This window comes from Camarhynchus parvulus, chromosome 1A, assembly GCF_901933205.1.
Source record: "Camarhynchus parvulus chromosome 1A, STF_HiC, whole genome shotgun sequence".
NCBI lineage: Eukaryota > Metazoa > Chordata > Aves > Passeriformes > Thraupidae > Camarhynchus > Camarhynchus parvulus.
In genome coordinates, this window is record NC_044586.1 from 3,491,463 (window position 1) to 3,510,893 (window position 19,431).

The following is a 19,431-nucleotide window of genomic DNA, read 5'->3' on the forward strand; positions in this document are numbered from 1 at the left end:
AAACCTGCTGGCCAAGTACCCACCTGAACCCTGCAGAGAACACTGCAGAACCTGCCCCACACCCTGCTTATTTCTGATAACCCATCTAACCACGGGAAGGATCTCTTACCTAACAGCTAAATATTTGTCTCTTGATACAGTCTTGGTCTAGATTAAGCATAAGTCTTTCAAAATCTGTGTAAATAGAAGGAAGATAGCAATGTTCTGTGTCTCTTCCTGCTGGGGAAAACAGCGGGTGCAGGATTTGATAACACTGCCTAAAGGCTTTCCTTGTATAACCCCTGTCAGATTTGCAGAAATCACTGAGCTTGTGTCATTGGGCTTCTGACTCACACTCAGGGTGGGGGGAGAGGAGAAAACCCTACACAACAGGGCCTGAATGCCTCAGATATTATAGTAGAGATACTTTTTCCACTTTCAACCTGAGGCTATTTTGTAAAAGAAAAAAGGAAATTGTTAAACCTACATTTTTTCTTCTTTTTGCTCTGGTGATTAAAGAAATAATCCTAGAGGCCTATGTAAAGCTTGTTTTTATTTATTTAACTGGCTAGAGATACTGATCACTGGAGAGGTTTTGAGAGAGTATAAAAGGAAAGTAGAGAAGGCAAAGATGTTTCTATCTTACAGGGCTTTTTTTCATATTGAAGTTGAGTTGTTTTCATCTGCTCCTATCAGTGTAATGGGAGAAAAGGAATAGGTTTTGCCATCTGAGTGCAGTGAGAGGGTGGTGTAGCTACTCTTTGTGTATCAAAGTGAGAAGGTTGAATAAAGATCACTAAAAATATCTTGGCAAGGAAATCCTGAGAATTTTTTGAGATAATTGGAGTTGTTTGTCAGAGGATTTTTATAGTTGTTCCAATGTTATGGCACAGAGAGTTTAACTGTGTGAAATCAGTATCTTCTATGAGCCCAAAAGGTTATTTATACCTTATTGAATTCTACCTATTTTTGTGAAGTTATCCACAGAAACTTTTATAGTAATTTTAAACAATTCTCACTGTCATTATAATTGATCTTGTTGAAATGACTGAAAAGCATTTCAGTTTGTTGTCTGCTAATGAACAGCAAATGGGTTCTGGGGGATAACGAATTCTTACAGTTTTGTTTAAAATGAGAAAATAAATAAACAAATCTTGTCCAAGTCTTGAGTCTCTGGTGAGAGCAGCTACCCCTTATTTTTTTTTATTATTCCTTTTTTAATGCAAAGTGTGACAATGTTTCAGCTAAGTAGCCACTCCAGGCTTGGAGTGAATTCAAATTTCTCAAAACCCTGTCAAAAATGCAATTGCTACAATAGCTCATTAGATATAAGTTGATATATGTCAGCAGCTGTGAAATTTTTTTGCCTATATTGATTTCCACTAAAAAGTTGAACTTTCAACTAAAGTACTGTTTGTGGAAAGTACTACCTTCCCACAGTGTGAGCAATCTTACAACCTTCCTCATCAGTTTCTTGTTTCCATTTTTAAACCCTCAATTCTGTTTGAAAAAGGCAGACTATGACAATTGAATAAACTTCCATTCCCATCTTATTCTACAGCTTGGGTGCTGTTACACTGCTCTGCCTCTCTGTGACATCCAGTCATCTCTCCTTTCTGGGGTCTTAGTTGAATTCTGTCTGGGGTTTTCTGTTTTTATTTTTTGCTTTGTTTTACAAAGGGAGGATTGGGAGTATTGAAATATTCCATGGGGGAAGAGTAATAATAAAAAAAATAGTTTACGATTTAAAGTGACATAGAAGAAATTACTTGGCTTTGAAAAAGAGCCTAATTTCTGTGAGATGTCTCTCTCTCTAGGCAGGAAATCCCAGATGGAGGAAGTGCAGGATGAACTTGTGCACAGGCTCACCATCGGCCGGAGCGCTGCCCAGAGGAAATTCCACGTGCCACGGCCAAACATCCCCGTGGTGAACATCACCTACGACTCCTCTCCTGAGGATGTCAAAGCCTGGCTGCAGTCCAAAGGATTCAACCCTGTGTAAGTCCCAGGGCAAATGCAACAAAACTCCTCTAAATAGAAAAGGAATTGTTTTCCTGTCAGGATGTGGTCTGACCGCTTGTTAAAATCAGGCAGCCTCCTGAAAATCAAGATGATTTCTTGATCAAGAGATGTCAGCTGCACTCTTAGAAAAATTAATTTGTTTTTACATATATATACATATACACATACATCTATGTATATATAAAAATATATGTGCATATATACATATATATGTACACATATATACAGATATATACACGTATATATACACATATATATACATCTATTTATACACATATGTATGCACCTATATGTACACACATATATAATACATCTATATATCCATATATAAGCATATCTATTCATCTAGAAACACATTTTTTACATGCATATATATACATATACACATACATATATGGATATACAGACATATATATATATTTTTTTTGTACATATATATACATATACATACGCATATGTATATACATATATATACACATCTATTTATACACATATATACATATATATACACATATATAATACATCTATATATCCATATATAAGCATATATATTCATCTAGAAACACATATATTTTACATGCACATATATATACATACATATATGTATATATAGACATATATATGTACACATATATACATATATATACATATATATCTATTTATACACATATATATGCATCTATATATACACATATATATACATCTATATATGCATATATAAACATATATATTTATCTATAGATATACACATATATATGTGTGGAAGTGTACCTAATACATATATAAAAATATATGTCAATGTGGTTATAAAGTTACTGTCTATATATTTTATACCTATAGGTTCTTCTCTATATAGTATATAAATATAGTGTATATATATTTTAGCCTCTACCAAAAAGTACTTATACACCCAATTGACTTCAGTAGTCCTGCTGCACCAAGTTTGCTCTGAATTTAGCAGCCCTAGCCCAGGCAATGTGGGATGGAGGCAACCTTGGCCAGTGTGGTGTTGCTGATTTCCTGTTTGCTCCCTTGCTGTGTCCCAGGACTGTGAACAGCCTCGGTGTGTTGACAGGAGCTCAGCTTTTCTCCCTCAATAAAGAGGAACTGAGGACTGTTTGCCCAGAAGGGTCAAGAGTCTACAACCAAATTACGGTACAGAAATCTGCCTTGGAGGTATGGACAACTCTTCTCACTCACCTAATTTGGGTCACCAGTTTTGAACCTATAGAATTAGATGACTCCTTCTGTGAGGGAGGTGGTTTTCCCTCAGTTCCCATCACATTGATAAACATTCTTTTCATCGGGGTTGTTTGGTATTAATTCATTGGGACAGCATTTATCAAAGCACCAGGTGAGATCTTCCCCATTTCTAAAGGGGTCCAGAAACATTAGAAATAGCACTCAAGTTTAAGAAGGTTTTTGGTGTAACCAGAGTGCAAGAAGACAAAATCAGCCAAAAAGAGCTTTGGGGGAAAAAATAGGGGAGTAAAATGCCCCTTTTCCTGCTTCTTGCTTTGCCTGGTGCTTGGACAAACACATACTCCTGACAATTTTGGTGGTGATAAGTGAGTGTTGCTTTATCTTTGTAGATGAGATTTGATTTATAGGGTGTGAGAAATTGGTAGGTGAGCCCACTGTTGTTGGCCTTTTAGGTCAAACACTGGGGCACCTGCATTGAAGAAAAAACACACCAGACACTGCTAGCAGAGTTTCTGAGCCAAAGATCAAGTATTCTGTCTCTGTATTTATTGCTCTGCAGCATTTGCTTTAATTAAAGAAGTTTTGTCTCTTAAACACCTTAAGCTTGTATCCAGAGCTGTGCTAAGGACAATTCTTGCCAATTTTAAACCAGTAAAATTGCAGATGCACCTGCTTATTTTTTTTTAATTTGCTGTGGCAAGTAGAGAAATTATCTAGATGTGAGGTCAACCCAACTGAGAAGTCATATTCTCCACATTCTATTTAGAAGAAAATCTTGAAGAGGTTTCAAATATTTTCCTCTCCTTAAGCTGAGACTGTCTCACTTAAATTATTTAAAGCATTAACTACCTGGCATATTTTTAAAGACAGGCTTATGATGATGCATATTTTACACTTTACATGATCAGTGTGGATCAGAAAGCATCATTTTCTAACACTGTCAAAATTGCTTTATTCCCTTCTTCAAGCCCTATTTTCCAGTTAAAGGAAGGGAGAAATATTTCACCTTTACTCTCAGGAAAAGAAGTCACTAGAGTCCAGAGCAATCCATCATTTCCTAGTGTAGATATATTTGTATTCTTCAACTTTTTTGCATGTCAGTCATTTTATTTCAGTGTCCTGAGATGGAAGTAGTTTTGCAGTGGAATTTGGTCTGAAAAGCAGAGATGCCCTGGGTTGGAGGGGTCTTTTCCCCTCCATGCTGTTATTCTGCTTGCCCCAGTTTGTCCTCACTCTGCAGGAAACTCAAAAGTCCAAACTTGTCTAATAAATGCCCTACAAGAGTTAATTAGCAGCTACTTAGAGTCTAACAAGGTCATTGCTTATTTGTTGGGGAAAAGGTAATTGAAATGTTTATTTCTGCCTTGGTTTTTTGAGGTTGAATTTCAGAATTTATGCAATTTATCCAATTCCTGATGGCTTTAGCCTGTTGTTTGCTGAATTATGTCATCAAAGGAAGTTGCACCATCCTTTCTCTCCCTATAATAATATTATAATATAATGCATTTCAGGCTCATCAGTCCTGTTGTCATTGATGCTATCAGGAAGGCAAATTCTGTCAGCTTGGGCTGCTCACTTATTCTCAGAAAAATATTTGTACATGACCTCTGATGAAGTGCATTGTTGGGTATCTGCTGATGGTTTTTCATGTGTGAACTCAGTAATGAGTGCTGCACTTGTGTATCTGAAATCCAGAGGACAAGGACAAGAAGAATTAAGACAAGTAAAGCTGCTCCCTCAATTTCAGAGTCCCTTCTAAGCTCCCTGCCTTGCCCTTCCACTCTGGGAGAGGAGAGCAATGGTATTTTAAGTAGGAGGAGCACTGTGGTTAATTAAGAAATTGTCTCACTCTTTGTGGCCCCAGGTACAGCATTTTAATGGATATAACAGGCTAAATCTATGTGAAATTTTATTAAATTATTAGGATGCATTTTCAGAGTTCAGAATCAACTGCAGGATTTTCCCCTTAACAATCCTGGAATTTCTTTTATTAATTTCAAAACCAGTTTCTGCTTCCTTATTTTGGAAGCTGATTTTAAAGTTTTGAAGGTCATGTCATGGCCAGATAGTACAGCAGCTGTTGGTTTTATTCATGCACACTTTGGGAAATTCTGCTCTAGTGAATAGATATCCTGGCCTTGCTAATAATTTCATTTATGTTGAAAAAGTAATGTTGGCAGCTGGTTCAGCAGACCTGGTTTTCACTCTTAAAAAGGTGAAATAAAGCCTTGTCCTCACAACACTTCACTGTTGCTAATATTGTAATATGGTCCAATTTCTATGAGTGTGCTCTAAATTTGAAATCTGTGTTTCTGAGCTGCAAATGCCTCATGGTTTGAGAGCCTGAGACTGAATCCTTACTTAGGTCCTGCCTATGCAACCCCATGTGCATGTGTGAGCTTTTAAACCCATCAAGGATTTATTTTCAGGTTTTTAATTTAAATATTATTGCCCTGATTTTTAAGTGTGGAATCTTAACAAACTCCTGGAGCTTTAACTCTGCTTTTACTGAAGACATATTTTATGAAGCCCCTAACACTTCCAGGGCCTCATGTGGGAATTAAAGATGCTCAGCAATGATGAAATATGTTTTTAGTTGTCTGCAGATTTTTTTTCTGGTCTATATTTAAGGATAGTGTAAATACTTTTCTATTGGAGCTGCAAGGTGACTTTATTCAAACAAAATAAATGCTGGCAGAGGAATTTCAGCACCTGTCAAAGTAACTCTTTTTTATGAGTAAACTCTTCTCTTTTGTTTATAGGCTAGCAGTGGTAGTTCAGAACTGCAAGAAATTATGAGAAGACGGCAAGAAAAAATCAGTGCAGCTGCCACAGATTCAGGTGTGGAGTCCTTTGATGAAGGAAGCAGCCACTAAATGTATTTCCTCTTTTCTTTAATTCCATTGTCCATAGCATTAAACCATTGAGCTTTGCTTTAGGAAGCAGTGAAGGGGAATGTCTTATTGTATTGTAAACATAACTAGCCAACATAAAGAAAATTTACAGTAGTCTCCACAGAAGTACCTGCTGCTGGCTCCTCATCATGAGAAATGAACAGATGAGAAACACAGTGGAGATTCCTGACAGGTGAAAATATTGGTACATGATTAATTTACACCCAGAGATGAGTCTTGGCTTTATGGAATTAACATGACAGATAAATTGGAGCACGTCTTTGTTGGTGATTCATCTGAGGGAAGCTGAGCCAGCAATAAAAAAGCACTTGAACCCTTCAGTAATAATAAGATTCTGAATCCCATCTCTTGCTGTAGTGTGCAATTATGTCCTTTTTGGCTCAGTCTTTCTTGTCAGGCATTTGGCTGCAGGATGTTTACTTAAGTTGTCGACTCCAGCAAATGTGGAGGAAATGTTTAGGGAATGAACAGCAGCCCAACACAGACTGAATCTTTCCTGCATCACTCCCAAGATGTTTTATTACTAATGATGCTGTTTATAGCAAAATAATATTCTGTACATTGATTTTATGCGTATTTCACCTGTGATGAACTATAATATTGCACAAGAAAGAGTAACTAGAAAATAGTAACACAACCCAGCTCAAAGAGGTGATGAGATCTGCTGTAGCCATGCAACAACTCACAGTATATTTTTCTTTAAAACATAATTGCATTTTTTTTTGTCTGTAACTTAACCCATCAAAAAGAACAGTGTATAATCTAGACTTCTCTGTGTGTTGATCCCAGATATCAGTTTTTTCTCATGCAAAAAGCCTTTTTAATTGCCTTTATAAATGTAATCTTTTGGAAAAGTGGATTCCTGAAGGTAAAACAGGGGAAAAAAGAAAAGAGAAACATCCCTTACAGAAAATGTTATTTTTGGAGATGCAATGATTTTTGTCACATAATGTTCTGTTTCATATGGTCATGTGATTTTATATATAATATATGTATTATATATAATATATAATATCACTTAATTTAGACAAATTTAATCATCTAGTTTGATTAAGTTTCATAGTGCCTTTTTCACATGAATCAGCTTAAAGTCTGCAATAAACAGTATTTCTTGTCTGTTAAATTATTGTATCTTTGTGGCTACAAAGACAGTATTGAAATAAGAAAGTAATCTTGATTTTTGCCATTAGTTTGCTTTTCTTCTGCATACAAGGGAAAAAAAAATCTATTCATTTTTTCACAAATGAAAAATTAAAATCTTAATAAAGGTGTTAGTGCCATTTATTGTAATGTCCTTGCAAATACTACTTCTGTGTGGTTGGTTGTGTGTCCACGTATGTTTTTATATTTGATATATATTCTTTATGCCTGTCTACATACACATGGTCTTATTCAGAAATGGGTCAAGAAGTGATAAATCCCATTAATTGTAAGTAAGTGCAGCAGGAGGAACCTTTTTAAAAGGTGTTTGAAACTCTTATTTAAAACTTAACAGTCCCTGCCTTTTCTCATGGGAGGATGTCTGACTCTATAAAAAGCACTCTGGAGGTAACCTGCACCTCCCCTGATAATCCACTCCCACTCCCCTGATAATTACCAAAATAAGAAGTCAATATTGATGTTCTCTGCTGGCTTTTATTTCAGCATTCAGCACATGGTTTGCTTTTGCCCAGAAAGAGGCACCAGCTCCGGGACATCCCAGAATTTGTGATGTTTGGCACTCTGAGGTGTCAAAGGGGAGAACTCATATTTCACCTATGAGAGAAAAGTGCCAGACAAGTCTGAACGTGGTCAGTGTGCTCAGAGGAACCTTGGGAGATAATTTGGGGGGAAAGAGGAAACCCCTTCCACACACTGAATAAGCAGAACCATCTTGGGGTTGGTGGGTTGGTTTGTGTCTTTTTTTTTCCACAGTTTTTAAACTACTAATAAATTAACAACCTTGAGCTGTATTTACCCTTTAAACTTTGCTGAACTAACCACTATGATTTCTGTGTTACAGTCTGGGAAATCTTGAATGGTGTTGAGGCAAATACTTCCCCATTTGCTGGAATTTCCTTGGTGGTTTAAAGCACTGCAGGGAGCTTCACCCTTATGCTGCTGTGCAGTTTTTGACTTTTCATTTTGTTGGCAGTCATAAGAAATCAGAAGGAGATCTCATTTGGGGTTCCTCAAATGAAAATGAAATGTTTTCCTCAAAATATTCCATGGTTAAAATGAAACTTAGTAGTAAAATGCAGTGTTTCATTCAAAATGTTTTCTCTAGGATTTGAGCAGTATTTTTTCAATACTAATATTTTAGAAGGATGTGATATGTCTTTGAGAAGGAAAGAAAGCTGTTTTTTAAATGCCAAAATCAGTGTCTTATTAGACATTTGATAAGTGGGAGTAATTTACTATTTTTCTGCCATCAATCTGCCTCTTTAACTGGGAGGAGGGAGGGAGTTTTAGCAGCCAGTGTTCACTCAGCAGTTCTGTGCTTTCAAAGCACAAACCTTTTAACATCAGCAAGGCACTTCTTCCCACTTCTGTAGGCTGCTTGTTCCCTTGGGACACCATGGGGAGAGCAAACCACTGTGAAACCACACAGAATTAATTCAGAAAGAACACTTCTAGCCAATATTTATGGGTGGAGCACCTTACTTACCATCTAGAAATTCAAATATTAAACAGGGCTTTGCTCAAACAAACTGTGATATGTGGGATTTTATACAAACTTCCATTGCTCCAAAGCATTGATCTGTATAAAAACTGCTGTTTATTGTTAGTTAGGTTTGTGTTTTAAGTGGGGCTGGAAAATAAGTGCATATATCCATGACTGGTGTGTGCAGAAATAAATGGTTTATGAAGCAGTAGAGCTATCATATCCAAAATTATAATGATAGCCTGAAATGTGCGGAGCTCTCAGTGTGTTCATCAGTGTTTGTGAACTTCAGAATTTTGATAATTTAAGGGAACAAACCAGAGAATCCATGAATATCTGTAAGATGTAAATTCTTTCTAATTATGAAACATGTAAGTCACAGAACTTTTATTTTAATGTGGGAGTGAAGGCATTTTGAGTTTTTGGGTCATAGACAGAAGCAAGCCATAGCTTGAATACCAGATCTTGTTCAAGCAGGTATGACCACTGATTTTCCTGTATTTCTAGCATAAAAGATACACAATCATGAATGGGAACTCAACTTTCTGGCCAAATTACCCTTTCATAGGAGCCCAGTTTTTCTACTATGTTGAGTCTGGTGTCTAAACCATCCCTGTTTAAGGTTCTGATGCATCAAAAGTGTTTGAGGGAATGATTTGGAGATCAATCTCCCACCTCTACATAAAAGCACCAACATTATAAATGAGAAGTGCAAACGAGAGGGAATCTGCGTTGATTCTGTGTTTAAATATTTCACAGACTTTAAATTTCTACTGCAGCTATGTCAGCTTATTGCTAATAAGTGCCTTTGGCTTGGCTTTATCTTTTTTTCAGTTTCTGAGTTGCTTAGGTTGTAACTTTGGCCTCTAACTATTTCCTAAGTTTTCAGACCAAAATGAGAATCAGGATATGAGTCTGTGCTTCTACTCCTTGGTAATATTTGCAGATTAAAAGAGGAGATGAGTGAAAATAGGGAGTCTTTCTAAAGGATTCCCAGTACCCACTGGTGCCTGTCACAGCAGCAGCAAAGCTCAACCCACCCTGCTCCCATCCATGCCAAGAGCACTAACAACATTATTCTCTCACAAGAAATGGCTGAAATAACAGCTTTTGCCTGCCTCAATGAAATTGCAGTTTTGAAAAAAAAAACCTTAAAAATTAGCAGTGAGAAGCAGGTGGTGTGACTGTGGTTAAAGGAGGAGGGAGGGAAGGGGCATTTTAGGGATAAGATGTTGATTATTTGACAGGGGAAATTCATCCTGGTGTAGGGGAAAAAAAACCCCAAAACATTAAACTGAAATAAAGCACAAGTAAGGGTTCCTGGCCTGTTCTTCATCTTTTGGTGAGGTTTGAAGAAAACAGTTCTGAAGACCCAGAGCTCACTGCACAGGATATGCTTGGAGAGGCCCCACTTCCACAGACTCTTCTTACCACTTTTAACTACTTAATTTTACCTATTTTTTGCTTCCATGGCAGCACACACAGCATGAGACAAAGAGAAAACCTGCCCTGGTTTCAGATAATGGTCACTTACATCACAGAGCTGCTTTTACAGACATCTGGAAGAGCAGCAGATCAATAATGAGCATCAATAGTGTCAGCAGAGCTTTGGACATGAAGCCCATAATTCCAAATATCTATTACCAAACCTGGAGCTTCAGACAGCTTTACAGCTGTGATGACTGGAGGGTTTTACTTTAGCAGATGCTGGAAACAATATTAACACGAAGCATGAGTGCAAAGCATTGTTCTTTTGGACTTACACTGAAGGTGTGTGATGAGGCAAAGCCAAAATTGTGATGTGTCAATTCAGACTAAAAGGCTCTGCATGAGTCTTCTGAGCCACAGTGTCTTCCAGGCTCATTTATTGCTTTACTCATGCCCTGCATGCTGGGAGAGGTGGTTTCCATTGCCATCACACGTGTCCACTGACACAGCTGTGTGGGGTAGGAAAAGGTATTATTCTGATGGAGTTTCCATTGTAATTGACTTTGTGATTAAGTAGCTATTAAAGGAAAAATACACACCTGCTGCTGAGCAAATGGAGAAATTTCTGACATGCATTCAAAACTGTCTAGTAAATTCAGGCTGCCCAGTGTCCTTTGCAGCAGTGTGATTTTGGCATCTTTGCAGCAATTTTGGACCCTGCCACGTTCAGCCAAGCTTCTGTTACAGCCAGCTCACACTGTGACACTCTGAGCACAGGGAATGACTTAGCAGTAACCTGCTTACCCTGCTCTGTGATACAGAACAAGTATTGGTTCAATGGGCAATGGCCAGCAGGAGGGAGGAGACAGTAGATGGGAAAGAATTTGTGGGTTGTTTTTTTTTCCCCTCAGCCAGTTGTCTAGAGGGATAAAAAACACATTTTCTGAGTAAGCATGTAATGAAAATCTGAAATGCATTTTTTTTAAAGCATGGAGGCAAGGTCTAAATGGTCAAGTGCTCATTTATAATTCTGTTTTCTGTTCAGTTTAGGCTCTTTGCTGTTCCTACTGGAATGGTAGGCCCTCCAGCTGAGGCACACAGTGAAATGAGGGAGAAATGTGCACCATTGGAGCCTTTCTTGTTACCAGCTGGCTCCCTGAAACAAGGGGCTCTTCCCTTCTGCATCCACCTTGTGCTTGGAGAAACAGCATCCCTGCTCTAGGACTGGGATCAGTGGGAGCAGTGGAAGCAGCATGCGGTGCCTGGAAACAGAAGGGAAGGGAAATGCACATCACACCCATTTAGTAACCAGCTGTTATTTCCTGTTTGCTTAGTACCCCTCACAAGGACCTGCTTTATCTGGGAATTATGTTAAGTCTATGCAGTTTTGCATAATACACAGTTTTAAATAAGTTTTCTGCTATAACCAATACCACAATGAAGTAGTTATCAAGTAAGTATGCACCTATTTACCTGCCAGAAGAAAGGAAGGAAAAAGAAAATCAGCTGTAGGAGTTTATCAAGCTGCTGAGGGCAGCTGAGCTGCTGCCCTACACCCTGGTGCCCTGCCAGGTGATAGCAGAGCCAGGGTAAATGAAATAAAAAGCATGTGCAGGTGTATTTTGCTGTTTTGGTGACAGTGACTTCTCCACAGGTAAGCAATCCAGTGTGTTTACTTCCAGCTCAAGTCTGCTTTGTTTACATCGAGTACCATTGCTGCTAACTTCCAATGAGGTGACACAAAGCAACAGGTTACAAAAAATGCCATCAAACATCCATTCTGACAGCATCCATGTCACAATACACAATGATGTACCGGCATTATACAAAGACCAGAAAAAAAAATAATATATATAGCTAATTATTTTGACTAGAACAGAAATGGACAGCGAAAAAGAAAAGAGCCCCCCACCCTGCCCCCAAAGGCCCTGCAGGAATCCATACTGACACTTTGGCAGCCTTGTAGTAACAAATTGAAAACCAGCCCTTCACATGCCAAAACCTTGTGTTTGTAACATTGTAAATTCCTGGTTCAGGAAGAATAGTTAAATCTATTAAAGCACTTTTTGTGGGCTTTTTTTTTTCTGTTTCCACCCCTCCAACCTGAACCAGCTCCATGTTTTTACACAGGGTTAATAATTACTAAAAATAATACATGAGTGAGGGGTATAGGCACCATAGACTGCTCAGACAGTTAAATGCTATATATGCTAAGATATCCCAGCTGGAAACTCAGCTGCCCTGTGATTAGATCCATCTAAAAGAAGAGCCTGATCAGTGGCATTACTGCAAAAAGGTTGGCAAAAAGAGCAATCCCTCTGCTTAACGAGTGGCAGCCCAGTCAAGAACCAACTCCATCCCTTCTCTCAGCTGCCTGTTTCAGCTTCACAGCTCGGATTTCTGCTCGTCAGTCTGTTCCTCGTACTCCCCCCGGCCCCACATCCATCAGTGCTGCAAGGGAACAGTCAAATCCATCAAATCCATGGACCCAGCAACCCCCCCCCGCCCTCCCAGCCCCCCTTCACAATCTCCAGGTTTCTTCATGTATGTTCATGCCTCGCTATTCACTAATGAGGTATTATTAGATACTAACAATGCCTGCTCTCCTAGGGACAGACCAGTGACACATGAAGAAAGCTCTCCAGTCAACCATTAAAAAAATATTGCACTTACTTTAACCTTAAGCCCAACCTGCACAGAAAAAAAAATTAATTATGAAAGAAATTAACCAAAAGTACCAAACAAAACCCCAACACTCTGGAGCAATCTGTCTTATGCACATATAGTGTCTTTTCCTTCATGTTGTTTAGCTGAATTTGGTCCAGTATTTAAAAAAATGTCCAGAAATTAAACAGTTCAAAAGACACCGCAGGCTCGTTAAGGCTTTGTCTCCCCAGTGCTTCAGAAAGGTAAAAGTTTCTTTCCCTCATTGTCCATGCACTGCAGAGCAGTGGTCTCTTGTGGCACAGCACCTGCCCCTTCAAACCATCAACAGAAAATAAATCAGAAGCAAGGGAAGATGGGTGTGCTTCATGGTCTCACCTGCAACCAAACAAACAGAACGCTTTAGAGAGAAGAAAAGGAGATAAATGCAGTTTTTAGCATTTGTTTTACTGACCCTCCACTCAGGCTGGGACTGCAGGCCACCAGTACAGGGTGCTGGGACTCAGATTAGACAGCAACCCTGAACCCAAGGGACAGTGAGGCAAACTGGGGTCCTTGACAGGCAGGGGACGATGCACACAGGGGTTAATAAATACACATGACACACAGCAGACACGGCTGGAGGTGCTGCCCTCAGCACAGCTCTCCACCAGCTGCTGGAAAAGCAGTTTGTGTCCAAGTCTGCAGCTTCCTTGTCGGAACCCAGGACATTCCTCTGGCTGCCCTGGAGGGCTCAAGCCCCTGCCCGGGGGGCTCAGAGACCCTAGCACAGAGCCCAAGACCCCTGTGCCCTTGTAAAAAACAATTACCAACTTTGTATGAAGAACTACAAGCCACGAAAGTTTAAGTAGAATGATAGTGAATTTATCTCAGGGCGAAAAATAGATTTTTTGGGGTTTTAGAATAGGGGTTCAGGGGGCAAGATGGAAGAATCTGGGTGTGTCCAGCCTTTCTCCTTCTTGGCTTCCATCTTCTGCTTTGATGGTGGCACTTTTGGGTTGATTTAAAGTAGAAGCTCACTGTCTAACATAGGTATTGGAAAGTAATTGTAAATATTGTACACATAGTTTTTAGCATAAAAATAACACCGCCCCAAGGGCAGGCAGAGTGCCTCTGTCTGACCTGCTGGATGGACCTCAGCAGGCCAGGAGAAAGAATTTTACAGATAAGATACAATAAACAACCTTGAGACCAAGAACTGAAGAGTTCTGACTCCTTCTTTGACTGCCGGGCTGGCAAAACAGACTTTCTAACACATCTCAGGGTCACTCTGAGCAGCAGAGATCCTGAGACTTCCTGCTCCACTCAAAAGGGAGTGTTAAGGTTCTGGCTGGGTTATTGCTGCCACCTAATGAGCCAAAGCTTGGTAGCTTAAAGAGCAGTGACACATGTCCCCACAGCTTGTCCCCAGCAGCAAACATCGTGGTCACAGCCACTTGTTTTGCTCAGGCTCAGGGGTCAGTGGGAAAGTGACACCAACCCTTCACTAAAGCTGCTGGTGGTACCACTTTGAGAGCCTGCTGGTTCTGTGAATTTATACTTAGGAAAACATTTCCCACTGTTTCATGCCAGAGCTCTTTGGGTACCAACTCACCCTCCAGCAGAGCATCCCCAAGCCCCTGCTGGCCTTGGTAACCAGGCAAAATCCTTGTTTGGGAACAACTGGAGATATTGAAGTTCTCCCTCCCTTTAAGCTTCACAAGGCGGGTCAGGACAAGTGGCAGGGTGGCTCATCAGGAGTTTGGATTTTCTTTTCTTGTTCTTTAAACACGAGTGAGCCCATATATTCTTACAGTGCCATGGAAAGGGCAGGGGGTTATTTACTGCGAGAGGTTGGATTGTTTACTGGTTATTTACTGCAAGAGATGGACTTTTCCCTCACTCTCCATGTGAACAGGGAAGAGGAATAAGAAAGGCCAGGCTTGCCTGACTTACCACCTGTGACTCTGAACTAGGACTTGCTGACGTTCTCATATATGACATCACTGATGCAGAACTGCTGCTTCTTCTTCTGCCACATCAGCTGCACACACTGGTGGATAAAAATGTACTGCTCCTAGAAGAAAAGACCAAACAGATGGGCATCTTTTGCACCCCAGAAAGCGTGACAAGAAACACAACCAGTGAAATAGTTTGATAGCTCACAGTAACAGCCTGCAGAGCTCCATGTCTCCCAGCTCAGCCCCTCACAATGCACAATCAGCTCTGAAAATAATAGCCCACAATTGTTACAGATAGCAGAAGGAGAGGCATGAAATCCACCTGACACCACAATCACTTATTAATAACCTGAATGATGACAGAAGAGTTGAATCTGAGTTAAAGTCGGTCTATTTTACACTGCCTAAAAATAAATCAATTCTAAGAAAGGTATCTGGATGCTTTATGTGCAACAAATTGCACCCATGCCACATATGCACCTGAAATATTTTAATGAGGTTCAGGTTCCTCAGTGTTTGACTTCCAGTTAATTTGGAGAGCCTGGTTTCAATTCAGGATATTCCCCATTCTAAACCCTTTTTTGGTTGGGCCCATGCCATTTGTTTTTAAACTGCTCATTGAGACACTGCCAAGTTTCCAGCATACCAGACAATGTGAACTCAGGTGAGCTGTCAGTGGTTTCATATTTTGTAAGGAAAAACTGTTTGGTGGCCTCTGTGACTGAGTGTCAGTGTCACTTGGTGACCTCTGAGGCCAGGCTTGGCCACTGCCTGTAGCCACAGAAACTCAGTAACTGCCCTTAACATCAGCCCCAGGCATGCAATGAGGTCCTACATGAACAAAAAATGAAATATTTAAAGAAAAAAAAACCCTACAAAAACCCACATCACCTCTGGAGTGGTAACAGTTGCAGCTGAAATCAATCAACCATCAGGATTTTTTTCCTCTGGTGGAAGGGATCTGCCTTTAGTACAGTGAATTGTGATGAAAAGTGGCAGTTTGATAGGAATGATCCAGAATTGACTGAAAAATACTTTTTTTTTTCATTTCCAGATCCTAGTTGTTCTCACTGCAGGTTTTCTCTCCCTGCTACAAGTTTTTTCTTTGCTTTCAATTCAACAAACTTTGGCAATAAACAATCTAGCCTGAAAACAGTGATGGTGGCACTTCCAGCTGCATGGAGCTTGCTCATTTATACTGCATGTCTAACCAAGGAAGAGTACAACAGGCATGGAATATGAAATATTTCCCTCATTGCCAGGGGAACTGGGAAGGTTTAGATGCATAAAATCTTCTGCTTTGAAGAATGAGTTTGTGATTTTTTTTTTCCCAGTAAATATTGTCTATATATTTTTGTCTTAAAAACAGAAAAAGAACTACCCAGTAGATATTTGGGTAGGGAGAAGGGCAAGGAGGGTGTTTGGCAGATTCACAATCCTTTTGTCTGTTTTGCTTGTTTGAAATTCCATTGTGTGATGAGCTGGTTGATACCACCATGATACTTGAACAAGGCTGCCTGATACTGATATCATTTCATGAGCCATTAATCCCCTCAGTAAGCCCAGCTCTTTACAGAGTGGCTTGAAAATTTCATATGTTAATCTCTTCTAATGCATTGTTTGCATATTCATTTCACAGAAGGTAAGAATAACTCATTTCCTCTGGCAGACAGTGAGAGTGCAGATACATCATCAAACCCACCTATGCAGCAGATTAATAATGTGACAATATCACAATGAAGATGAAAGTTGATTATATTGATTGATAGTGATTTTATCAAGTGTTCAGGGTGCTGAATTTGCAGGCAACCCTGATGAGGGGAGAGAATGAGTGAATCTGACTCCATGTTCTTAGAAGGCTAACTTATTATTTTATGATCCATATTAAACTATACTAAAGAATAGAGAAAGGATACTTACAGAAGGCTTAACAAGAATGATAATGAAAACTCGTGACTCCTTCCAGAGTCTGACACAGCCTGACTGTCATTGGTCACTAAGTCAAAACAATTCACATGAAATCAATGAAACAATGACCAGTTGGTAAACAATGTCCAAACTACATTCCAAAGCAGCAAAACACAGGAGAAGCAAATCAGATAATTATTATTTTCATTTTTGTCTGAGGCTTCTCAGCTTCCCAGGAGAAGAATCCTGGACAAAGAGGATTTTTCAGAAAATATGATGGTGACATTCAGGGGGAACAAGAGTCTGCAGAGGGGTATGAAATGGGCACAACACTACTGTCACAGTGCTGAAGTGAGCAGACCTTACCTCTGTCTGCACCATGGACATTCTGTAGGACCTCATGTCCGACACCAGGCCCAAAATATCCACGAACTCGTGGTCACGGATGTGCTGCAGGAGCCGGTCCAGGGCGATGAACGTTCCCGTCCGCCCCACGCCAGCGCTGCAACACACACAGACATGCGGCTCACTCACACACAGCAAAACCAGGGGCACTGCAAAAGGCAGGAGTGCTGCAGCTGTAGCTATCAGATATAACTGATCTGAGGCCAGGCAGGCTGGTGGATGTGATTTAGTGGTGCACAGCCCTTTGGTTGGGCAGAATGGATGCACTTGCACACAGAATGTGTGCACACAGCCTCACCCACCCTTAGCTCCCTGCTCTTCCTGCTGTCCCTGCTCTCCCCACTGGCTTCATGAGACCCCTGCCACTCCAGGGGCTGGAGCCAGAACTACAGAGACCTGCTCAGGAGCAATGGATGCCCAGAGAGAGTGGGGGCCACACCTGCAGGACTCAGTTCCACAGCTCTCCCCACTGCAAAGCTCTTGGCTTGCAAAGGTACTGAACTACTGCAGTTCATCCTCAAAGAACAAACCCCCCAGTGATGCCTTGTGAAGGCTGACCTAGAACAAAGGCTGGGCAGAGTTAAAGAAGGGATTTATTAAAAGGATCTCCTCCATGGATCCATCTTGGGCAGCACAAGAGCCCAGCCAGGGCTGCACCCAAGATGAACCAAAATGGCCCCAAAATGCACGAGCGGGCAGGGGGTCTCTCCCTTGGATCAGTTCTGCTCCATTTGCATCTTGCAGTTCATTGTCCCATTCCAGCTTTAGCCCATGCAGTCCCACCCTGCTTGTTTTTCTCTCTCCAGCCCACGGGGTTTGTGCTCTTGGGCCTGAGATTTGGATCATTTGTCCTTGGTGCCCAGCTGGGGCAGGAATTGTTTTGTCTCCCTGCTCTGTGCACAGAGCTCACCATCCCTAATATGAAGCCCAGACCCACACACTAAAGCAGCACAGAATCTGAAAAACATAAAACCTAAACCTGAGGCATCACCAGAAGAGTCTGCACTCCAGGACTTCTGCCTCAGGAGCATGAGACAAAAATAGCTACTACTCAGCTGAAAACCTCCATTTTCCCCAAAGGGAAGCTTGGCAAGTACAGAAAACACACACTGCCTTAATTTAGAGATTCTCATGTGCATGCAATCCTTTGCACTGTAATTTCACATGTGGTGTTTAAGTCAGATTTCACAGAGGTTTTAGAGCTACACACAGCACCCCAACACCTTACCTACTACTAAGGGTGTGTGTCTTGGCAAAAGCTTTCTTCTGTTTTGTCATGCTTTTTCTGAAAAGCCTTGAAAGTGTTTGCAATAATGTTTAACAGCTCATCCCAACATAGTTCAACATAACTGTCACAAAACAGGTTTCTAGCTTGGCTTTTGTTGTGTTAATTTCTCAAGTAGGCTGAATACAATGGAATTTCTGATGTGTTAATTGGACAGATTAACTGATAAATTCATTCTGTGCCTTCTTTAAAGTCTGAGAACTATTACTGCAGGAGTTGATCGATACACTAATTCTCTGCCCCTCCAAGTAATTTTGTAGCGTTTTTATTTTTAATCTATGTGGTCTAAGATGTATAGATGAATAGACAGTATAGTCTAAAAATACTACCTGAAAATATCCCTCTTTGCTGCTAGAAGAATCCTCACTGAAAAAAAGAAAATACTAGAGCTGTTTCCCAGCTCTCTGATACTTGCTTCTGTTCCTCCCTAGAACAATTAAGCAGTAAATACAGGGTCTGATTTCATAATATGATATATAAATCTCTCCCCTGGCTTATTGAGCCCTTTTTTTGGCACTAAGACTCACGGAACAATATCGTCTGTGAATTTCTCCATGAGGTCACCTGGCAGAGCTGCATAACAACAGAGAGAACCACCTTCAGCCAACAGGTGAGCAGAACTCCAAAATACCTGTGTCTCATGGTTTCATTTAACGTCACACCTTGCTCTTCTGCTATTCCTTGAAGCATTTACCTGCAGTGTATGACCATGGGGCCTTTAGTCTTGGCTGATTTCTGCCTGACCATCTGTACAAACTGCAGGATGCTCTCGGCAGCGTTGGTGGTGGGCACGCCGTGGTCTGGCCAGGCAGTGAAGTTAAAATGCATCACGTCCTGCACCTCATCAGCCTGGCGGGACAAGCAGAACAGCAGCATGTCATCACACTCAGTCACACTGAGGGCTTTTTTGTCAGTTTTTGGTTTTGTTTTTTTTGCCCACATACAGCCTGAAAGACTGAAGCCAGCCAAAAAAAAATTGGCAGAGAACAAACAAGGTATTTAACTACAAAATGAGGGGATATCAGGCCATCATTATCA

General features: G+C 40.4%; 2 protein-coding genes across 10 annotated transcripts in view; one reads left to right on the forward strand and one right to left on the reverse strand.

Annotated features, from left to right (window-relative positions):
• Nucleotides 1-7,399, forward strand: part of EPS8 (epidermal growth factor receptor pathway substrate 8) — a 124,981-nt gene extending 117,582 nt beyond the window's left edge. For all 7 annotated transcript variants that reach the window (XM_030960256.1, XM_030960257.1, XM_030960259.1 and 4 more), the window contains 3 exons: nucleotides 1,797-1,977; nucleotides 3,048-3,177; nucleotides 5,967-7,399. In XM_030960256.1, the coding sequence (XP_030816116.1) occupies nucleotides 1,797-1,977; nucleotides 3,048-3,177; nucleotides 5,967-6,080 (425 nt within the window). In that variant the 3' untranslated portion in view covers nucleotides 6,081-7,399. The remainder of the gene's footprint in view (nucleotides 1-1,796; nucleotides 1,978-3,047; nucleotides 3,178-5,966) is intronic.
• Nucleotides 5,668-19,431, reverse strand: part of PTPRO (protein tyrosine phosphatase receptor type O) — a 152,445-nt gene continuing 138,681 nt past the window's right edge. The window contains exons 24-27 of one of the 3 annotated variants that reach the window (XM_030960251.1): nucleotides 19,088-19,242; nucleotides 17,070-17,205; nucleotides 14,791-14,911; nucleotides 5,668-13,233 (exon numbers count right to left, since the gene is read on the reverse strand). In XM_030960251.1, the coding sequence (XP_030816111.1) occupies nucleotides 14,807-14,911; nucleotides 17,070-17,205; nucleotides 19,088-19,242 (396 nt within the window). In that variant the 3' untranslated portion in view covers nucleotides 5,668-13,233; nucleotides 14,791-14,806. The remainder of the gene's footprint in view (nucleotides 13,234-14,790; nucleotides 14,912-17,069; nucleotides 17,206-19,087; nucleotides 19,243-19,431) is intronic. The other 2 variants (XM_030960254.1, XM_030960252.1) reach the window with 2 other exon arrangements.